Source organism: Brassica oleracea, chromosome C3, assembly GCF_000695525.1.
Source record: "Brassica oleracea var. oleracea cultivar TO1000 chromosome C3, BOL, whole genome shotgun sequence".
Lineage (NCBI taxonomy): Eukaryota > Viridiplantae > Streptophyta > Magnoliopsida > Brassicales > Brassicaceae > Brassica > Brassica oleracea.
Window position 1 is genome coordinate 32,208,156 of NC_027750.1, and position 8,525 is coordinate 32,216,680.

Sequence of the window (8,525 nt, forward strand, 5' to 3'; positions counted from 1 at the left end):
TGGACAATAGCATGTTTCAGTGCAGGTCTTCGCTAACCGTGTGTGGGAGAGAAAACTTTTTATTCTTATTGTTGGTCTGGTCACTAAAAAGCAATCAATTTCCTATCTTCAAGAATCAAGACTGGTCCAAAATATTTTGTTAAACCGGGAATCGGTTCAAAAATTGGAACCTAGTTTGCTGTCTAATGCTGAGTTGATCGTATTATGGATTCTCTACTATTATAATTTGATGATTGATCTCGCTTGATCAATTTCATTCTTTATGGTGAACTAGGAAGATTTATTGTTGGAGATGAATTTTATTCTTTTCTTAAAGTCCATCAAACAATATGTTTTGGCTTCTTTATTTTGACGAGTTCAAAACCCAACAAAAAATTGGCATAAGAGAAAAAAAAAATGACGCTCTCGTATAATACGATAGAACGGTCAACGGTCAACGGTCGTCTAAAGAAATTCACTCACAGTCATAATACACAGACGGCAATAGAGAGATTATGAATTTCTTAGCAATTGTCTTCGTAACCGCTTTGTAATCTAAAAGCGTTTTCTGACGACTTAAGAATCTCTTTTCCGACTTCAAGACTTCAGTCTATAGATTACACTACCATCTTACAGATTTCTTCAGTCTATATATTACACTACCATCTTACAGATTCTTACTTCAGTAATCCGACTTCAAATTTTTTCTTGATTTGTCTATCATGTATTCTCTTTATTTTCTGGCAACTTTTATTAAGCCGACTACCTTGTAAATTCAGCGAAGTTCGAGAGTGACACATGCCTTGTACTATACCGTTGACATTTGACGTTACTCTGTCCATTCAAAACTAAATAGTAAATAGCTTCTCTATTTTGACTCTTCGACGCAGTCCATTTCTGGTCCACGAGTCATGTAGCTGGTGGAGTAAGTGCAGACAAACACGAGACCAAGTCTTTTTTTTTTTTGAATTTGAAACACACGAGACCAAGTCATAAAACCCAAAAAAAATAAATAAATAATCAAACTCATCAACTAGTTGACAAAAAAAAAAAATCAAACTCATCAACTTTTTCTAAAAGAAATATTCACACTGCAACACGGGGGTTGTTTTTGAGAACACAAGACTGAATAATCATCTTTGTATAACAACACAACTTACTATCTTTAATCCTCACTTCTATAATCTTTGTATTCATTTTCATGTTGCTTTTTACATCTTTTTTTTTTGCCCCAGTTTACACTTAACCCTTCCTGTTCTTGTTCCAGTGTCAAGAGGAGAGACACCATGTATATACATGGTCCTGGGGCCAACTCTTTGGGATGCGGCTCTCTCAAAAACTCTCAATCTTCACTTTAATTTTTGCTACACCAGTCTTGATCTGAAGGGTGAACTGGGCGCCTGGGCTCTGTAGCTCGATGGTTCTATCAATGATGTGTCTTTCTTGAACCTAAAAGGACTTGCAGCAAACTCCGCTTGGTGGTTGTACCCACTTTCTTGCACGGGAAATGCATAAGACGGATGAGGAGGTGACAGGAAACAACTTTTGTATGCTGGTCCAAGTTGCCGTAAAGGACTTGAACATGGAGACACTGGCAAGGATGTGATGGCTCTTACGTTTTCTCTACTGCAAATAAAGACGGGTTTAGTTTTGACACAACCCCTTTTTTCTTATATAGATTCAGGCACAACCCCTTTTTTCTTTACCTCGGGCTCTTTATAGGATGAAAGACAGGATGTCTCCCTGAATAAGGTGGTTCCCTTGTAGGCTGCTCAAGAAGGATATCGAAGTTCAGCTTGTAATCAAGGTCAACATATAGACAATACACATACCATTGAGGAGCTTCCATCATAGGGGCGTGGGGGGGCATCTTTGTGCATGCTAGTATTAGCCACTCTGGGTGAGTGTACACGTAGAAAAGGGTGTTCTAAAAGCTGAGCAGCTGTAGGGCGTACTGTTGGATTCCGTTGCAGACACAGTCTTATAAAATTCTTTGCATCATTCGAAAGGTGATCAGGTATTTCGGGCATGTCTTTGCTGTTCCCGATTTTGAAAATTGCAGCAACCTGGCAAAGATAGACAACTTGGAATTTAGAATAATTAGAAAGATGAGTGAATAAAAAGATTATGTTATCATATATACCCCTTCAAACTGGCTCCAAGGTGGCTTTGCTGTTGCCATTTCGAGAATAGTACAACCCACACTCCACACATCGACTGCAAGAGTGTAGCCATTTTTGTGCATCACAACCTGTAAGAAAGCAGAAGCATGAGGTGATTTTCTATCAGCTGCAAGAACATTATGTCCCATGCACCACTTGCAGGAACCTATCCAGGAAAGTGAAAAAAGAAATGGAAAACTACCTCGGGTGCCATCCAATAAGGACTCCCCGTGAAAGAAAGCATAGTAGAATAGGCTGTTACCTGTTGCAGAAAGAAGAAGCAAGCATAACATAATTTTCAATAAATATAAAAATAACTGATATCTTCTGATGACTAAAAGAACATTTATTGATACTTACATGTTTGGCCATCCCAAAATCTGCCAACTTGATTTCACCATTCGGATCCACTAATATATTTGCTCCTTTGATGTCCCTGTTAGATCAAAATAATATTTTATTATATTTCCAAGAAGAGGCCAATGAAGTTCCATTTAAAGTTTTAAACTATAGTTTCGGATAGTACAGCCAAACTACCTATGCACTGTATTTCGTCCATGTAAATAGGCAAGCCCAGAGAGAATCTGGCGTGTGTAGTTTTGGATAACAGGTTCAGTGAAAGCACCATACTCCGTGAGAAGTTTATGGATTGAGCCACCTGACACAAACTCCAAGTAGACGGACAAGGTTTCTTCACTCTACATCCATAAAAAAATATCCAAAACACATGTCCAGCGAGGCTTTAGTATGGTTTCCATATAAAAATATTACGCTTATATGATCTCTTCTTTTCCTTAAGCTCACAGAGATTGACAAATACCAGTTCACTTCCGTAATATTGAACAATATTCGGATGACAAAGCTGACTCAGCACATTTATCTCCTGCAAAATCAAATTAGCCTTGGTTACAGGTGTGACCAATATTAAGAGTGTTGAGACATATACAGAAGATAAGGTGTAGTCTATAACAAACCTGATTTAGTTGCTTCAGACATTCCTTTGAGTTTTTGTCGTCAGAAATGACCTTGACCTCCTTAATAGCACAAATTCTTCCTTCCTCACTATAAGAACCGCATAAAAAAAGTTATATGAACGAACGTACCAAACAACTCAGAGAGGAGGATGCTACAAAGTTATAACTCTATATTGGTAAACGGAGCTTGTGCTTTCTATTGCCTTAACCTAGATGGCAGGTGAAGGTAACCTTCAATTTGATCAAATAATCTAGATGGCAGATGAAATTAACCTTCAATTTTGATCTAACCATCAAAAACAAACAAACTTACAACAGCATATTACTTAATAAACCCTTGGATACAGCCAAACTCATAATCACACAAAGCAACTATGGTTACTGGTTTAAGAGAGCAATTGAGCCAGATATCAATATTCATAGACTAGAGTGAAAGCTAGCATCAAACGCCCTCTATCTACCAGAACATATCTAACTCTTGTCATCTAAAAACTAAGCCAACTTATTTGATAATCACCTGTTAAAGCCTTGATAGACTTTCCCAAAGGTACCACTCCCAATAAACCTCCCTTTCTTCCACTTGGAAATCTCCTTCTCCGACCCTCCCACAACCCAAGACCCTTGCACACCCGAAGAAGGGCTCGTAGGAGAACAGGGAAGCACCACAGAGGGGCTCGTAGGAGATCCCGGCGGCAGAGGCAGAGGATGGTACTCAGAGGACCTCCCATCATCGTTCCTCCCCGTCGAAGAAGACTCTAAGGTCATCCCAGAGAATCTGTTATGCAGTGGAGAGGTCGGTCTAGTTCCCGCCTTCGGAGAAGCTGCTGCTGCGTTAGATTTCCTGCTTAGAACCACAATCCACATATCATCAATCACTCAATCAATAAAGGAGGGAGAGGGAGAGGGAATCGAACCTAGGAGCAGTGGGTTGACTCTGATCTTCACCCGATCCAGACGAGCTAACGCTTGAAACAGAACCCGATCCGGAAACCGATCCGTTCACCTGATCGTTAGAGAGCGACGGGAGAGGGAGAGGGTGACATTTCTTCTCGTCGGAGAAACCGGAGGCTCCGGCGAATTCGCGGCTGCAGCGCGGGGTGCATCGAGAAGGAGTGACCGGATCGGGGCTGGATTTGCTGTTATCGGCGGAGATTCTTCTGATAGACTTATCGGAAACGGAACGAGTTTGGGTCTGGAGGAGGTGGGAATCGTCTTTGTTCTTGCCGGACTTCCTCACCCACCAAGTAGGCATCACAATCGTTGTGGGGGGGGGGGACTGAGATTTTTTTTGACGGAATCGAAGGAGAGAGAGAATCGGGAGAAAGGAAGATAAAATACGGAAGATGGAGAGAAGAAGAAGATGATGAAGAAGAAGACGACAAGTGGGGGGAAGAGGAGAGAGAGAGTGGACAGCTAAGCACGAAAGAGTAGTTGGAGAGGGTTTCACGTGCTGACGTGGTCTATATCATTGCTTTCTGCCCAATGGGTTTTTCTCACTTGGGCCACGAAAGCCCATAACTATTGACTGATATGCATTACTCATTTTTAACATTCTATCGCTTGAGCAAAATAATGGTCTAAAAGTCCATACCAAAATAAAACAACCAAAAAACCAGTAATCTATGTGTCGGTTAATGAATCAGCTGTTCGATTTTGCGTCTGTGGAAAGTAGACGATCTTGAAGGCGTGAAATCTATCTTTTAGTGAAGTTAACTCTTTTAGTTATGTCGATAAAACTTGGTCATGATGCTAGTTATTGAATCGTTCAAAGTAGATCTTTATAGTCCGTTACAAAGAGATGACATATTGAAAATTAAAAAATATTTTTCATAATTCTGGTTCTGTGTGCAAATGTGACAAACGCCTCTTTCGGTTCTTTAAGCCCAATGACTACTTCTTTCTTGAATCGTCTCTCTAAACATATTCATATCCGCTGAACTGTCCACTTCAAGTCCATAATTTATCCACTAAACATATGTTATACAAGCATAAGGCTTGCACTGTCATTGGATGACGAAGTAATTGAGCATCCACTAGATTTTTTGTATTCGTTTCAAACCATGCTTTGCATTCACCATGAGCATGTTTTACTAGCTCTTTAATATTGTCTATGAATAAATTATTATTACCACCTTTTTAAATGTATCATATTATCCATTGATAAAGATCTCTATATATATTTGGATCTTTTGTATCATTTTTTCTCTAGAACAAGTAGTCCAAATTAGTATATACACTGGGAATGAAAAAGATAGATGGTCATGAAGGAGTTGATGATAAAACCCAGATCTATAACGACATGTCAAAAATGGAAAATAGATGGACATTCAAAAATAACATAAATAATAGATTCGTTGGTCTCTCCATATCAAAGAGAATGATCATCATATCACATATAATGATGATGTGCCAAGTTCCTTGTAACCGCTAAATGTCCTATAGAATATGTTATAAAATGAGATTACATATCTTATATGGAGCAGAGTTGTAAAATGCTAACAAATGATGGCAAGAGAGAGAGAAAGTTAGGTTTTCTCTCTAGAGTCTCTCCCCCAAATCTCTTGAAACCCTAGCGCCGCCAACATCTGGGTTCTAATCCGGTGGAGGAGATCGACGGCAAGCTTGTTGTACGGCTCTTCTTCGCGACCCCAGCTTCTTCTTCTTCCTCTCTTTTGCCTCTCTCTCCAATCCTTCTCCTCTCCATCTGCTCCGATATGCTTTTCTCCTCTGGACTTCTCCGGCTCGCCGGAGACTTAACAACGGCAAGGCGGGCGTCTGTCAAACCGCTGGAGGAGAAGCGAGGTGTAGCAAGCTGAAGCAATTAGTGGAGCCAGTAGGAGATCTCTCGCGACATAGGGTCTTTTCTTAGATCTAGGTCAGATCTAGGGGTTCACGGTTTGTCGGAAATGGAGAGCGTCGCTGCTTCGCCTGGAGCTTTCCTTACCGTCCTCCAGACCCTCTGTCGTCGTTTTGCTATCCTCTGGTCTGTGTGAGTTCCTCTTCTCTGTTTCCCACAGGTACACGGTGTAGAGGCCATCATGGAGGTTTACTCTGTTACTAGATATGTCTCTTTGCACAGCAGTGCGTATGGTGGTTTTGGTTCCGGTGAGCTCCTCCTCTTCGCAGATCGGCAAGGGATCTTGGGCTGTCCCATAGTTAAGCCGCCGTGGCGTCTTGAGTCTCTCACCTTCGTCGTAGCTCTCGCCTGATTTGAGAGCTCTGCCTCTCACTGTCCTAAAATCATTTGATTGTTTTATGGCTGCCCAAAGATGTTAGCGGCCTTTCTTTGAGTCTCGTCGAGTCTTCCGACTTGGTCTGTGGCCGGTTTATGCCGTTTCCCTACCGTCTACTTCCACACCGTGAAGCTCAAGAGTCTCTCAAGGCTTGCTGTTGTTGGTATTCCCGGAGTCGGTAGCGTTGTATGGGCTGATGCAGAGCTTGGTCACCTCTTCCGGCTAATGCGATTGCAGCCTCCCGCCCAAGGGGCCCTCTGGTTATCAGTCTTCTTTGAGACCTAATGATTCCTTTTGCAGGTTCCAGCTTAAGGTGGTTCAGCCATTACAACTCTTCAAATGTATAGTGCAAAGCAACACATCTTTAGTCTTAGCATTAATCTAGTTCACTAGATTAGTCATATTGTGTTCTACAAGCTTTTTTAACCTTTTTTGCGGCTTGTACAACTAAACTAGCTTCTCGAAGCTCTTTGGTTCAGGTTTTCACAACTTGTAATCTCTTTCATTACTAGTTAATGATATTAACATTCTTAGCCAAAAAAAATATGGAGCATTGATTTTCTAAGCAAAGGTTTGAAAAAAAAAAAGTTAAATCTTTATTAATTGATCATGTGTAAAGAGTATGTAAATGACATTTTGGATCTAATGTAACTTTTATTCTTATGAACTTATGCTTAAAAACATATTTTAATTATATCATCAGTGTGGAGTTATATCAACGTAATCAAGTCATAATAGCTGGAGAGAGAACGCCATGAACACATAATATCCTCTTCTACACAACAAATAAAAGAATTTCACAAAAAAAAAGACAACAGATGACAGTATTCACTTCTGTGATTTTCCTGATTTTGTAGTTTCCTTTGATAAGAATTATACAATATGAATATCTTACCTGAGAATGTCTAAACCCCATTAAGCAGAAGAGATTATGAAAAGAAACATGACCTGGAAGGCTGGAACTAAATAAAGCATCCTCCTAGTGTTTACCTTGAAAGGGAACTTGAGAGGGAGTAGAAAGTAGAAACGCCTCTACTGAGTAATATCTGCGTTTGTTAGCTCTCAACCTGTGTTGCAGATTGTACGTTAGAATCTCGACTAGATTGTACGCTAGAATTTCGAATGGCTAATAAGATTAACTCATGATTTACTTTTGCAGCATTGTCACTAACAACATCTGAACTAATAGTTGCCTTAGATGCTCAAGATAATTCTCACTACAAGAAAACACAATTTTAGCGAGGAAAATTAACGAGAAAAAGTAATCTTCGTAATTTTTACGACGATTTTACGAGGAACTTACGAGAAAATATAAAATCAGCGTTATTTCCTCGTAAAATAACGACGAAATGAGTTCGTCGTAAAGTCGATATAATATCATGTGGCTTTTACGAGGAAATATGATTTCCTCGTAAAGTCGACGTAAATGTTGCGTGTACTTTACGAGAAATTATTTTACGTCTACTTAGCGAGGAAATTTTGAATCCACCAACTTTGTAGTTGTAACACGTTTTTTTTCGGCCTCCTAACTAAATTTCGTCGTAAATTCCTAGGAAAATAACAACTGCCAGATTCGAAAATTTCCTATAAATATTGACATTTGAAAATCATTTTAAACACACCAACAAGAAAAAAAAAAACGTGAAAGAAAAAAAATGTCGGGCTCCGGGAATATTTTTGAGTTGCGGAGGTGGATGTATATGCATAGAGATGCTAACGGGAGAGTGACGAAAGAATACCTTGCGGGGCTGGAGACATTTATGCATCAATCAGATTCCACACCGTTCGCCCAAGAAAGTGGTAAGATGTTCTGTCCTTGTCAGAAATGCAACAATTCGAAATTGACAAATCGTGAAAATGTTTGGAAGCATTTAATAAATAGAGGTTTCACGCCAAATTACTATATCTGGTTTCAACATGGAGAAGGTTATAATTATGATCAGAATGAAGCAAGTAGTAGTAATAACAATTTTCAGGAAGAATCGGTTGATCATCATTTGCATAATGAACATGGTTACCATCAGGAAGAGCAGATGGTAGATTGTGATAGGGTTCATGATATGGTAGCTGATGCATTCACAGCTCATGATGAAGATGAATAACCTAATATAGATGCAAAATTTTTTTATGAAATGTTAAATGCGGCGAATCAGCCACTTTACAGTGGTTGTAGAGAA

At 39.7% G+C, this 8,525-nt stretch overlaps 1 protein-coding gene and 1 pseudogene across 2 annotated transcripts; both read right to left on the reverse strand.

Annotated features, from left to right (window-relative positions):
- Positions 1-1,029: 1,029 nt before the first annotated feature.
- LOC106335806 (mitogen-activated protein kinase kinase kinase YODA) lies at positions 1,030-4,472 on the reverse strand. 2 transcript variants are annotated; one of them, XM_013774422.1, is made up of 11 exons: positions 4,030-4,472; positions 3,633-3,956; positions 3,116-3,203; positions 2,962-3,024; positions 2,679-2,839; positions 2,502-2,577; positions 2,344-2,403; positions 2,123-2,230; positions 1,812-2,045; positions 1,686-1,747; positions 1,030-1,602 (listed from the first exon to the last, which is right to left on the reverse strand). In XM_013774422.1, exons 1-11 carry the CDS (start codon positions 4,365-4,367, stop codon positions 1,344-1,346), a joined length of 1,773 nt encoding a protein of 590 aa, XP_013629876.1. In that variant the 5' UTR covers positions 4,368-4,472; the 3' UTR covers positions 1,030-1,343. The 2 variants fall into 2 exon arrangements, with proteins under 2 accessions (XP_013629876.1, XP_013629875.1); XM_013774421.1 differs by having other exon boundaries at positions 1,031-1,605; positions 4,030-4,470.
- A 1,525-nt stretch (positions 4,473-5,997) lies between these two features.
- The window catches only part of LOC106330394, a 16,141-nt pseudogene continuing 13,613 nt past the window's right edge, over positions 5,998-8,525 (reverse strand).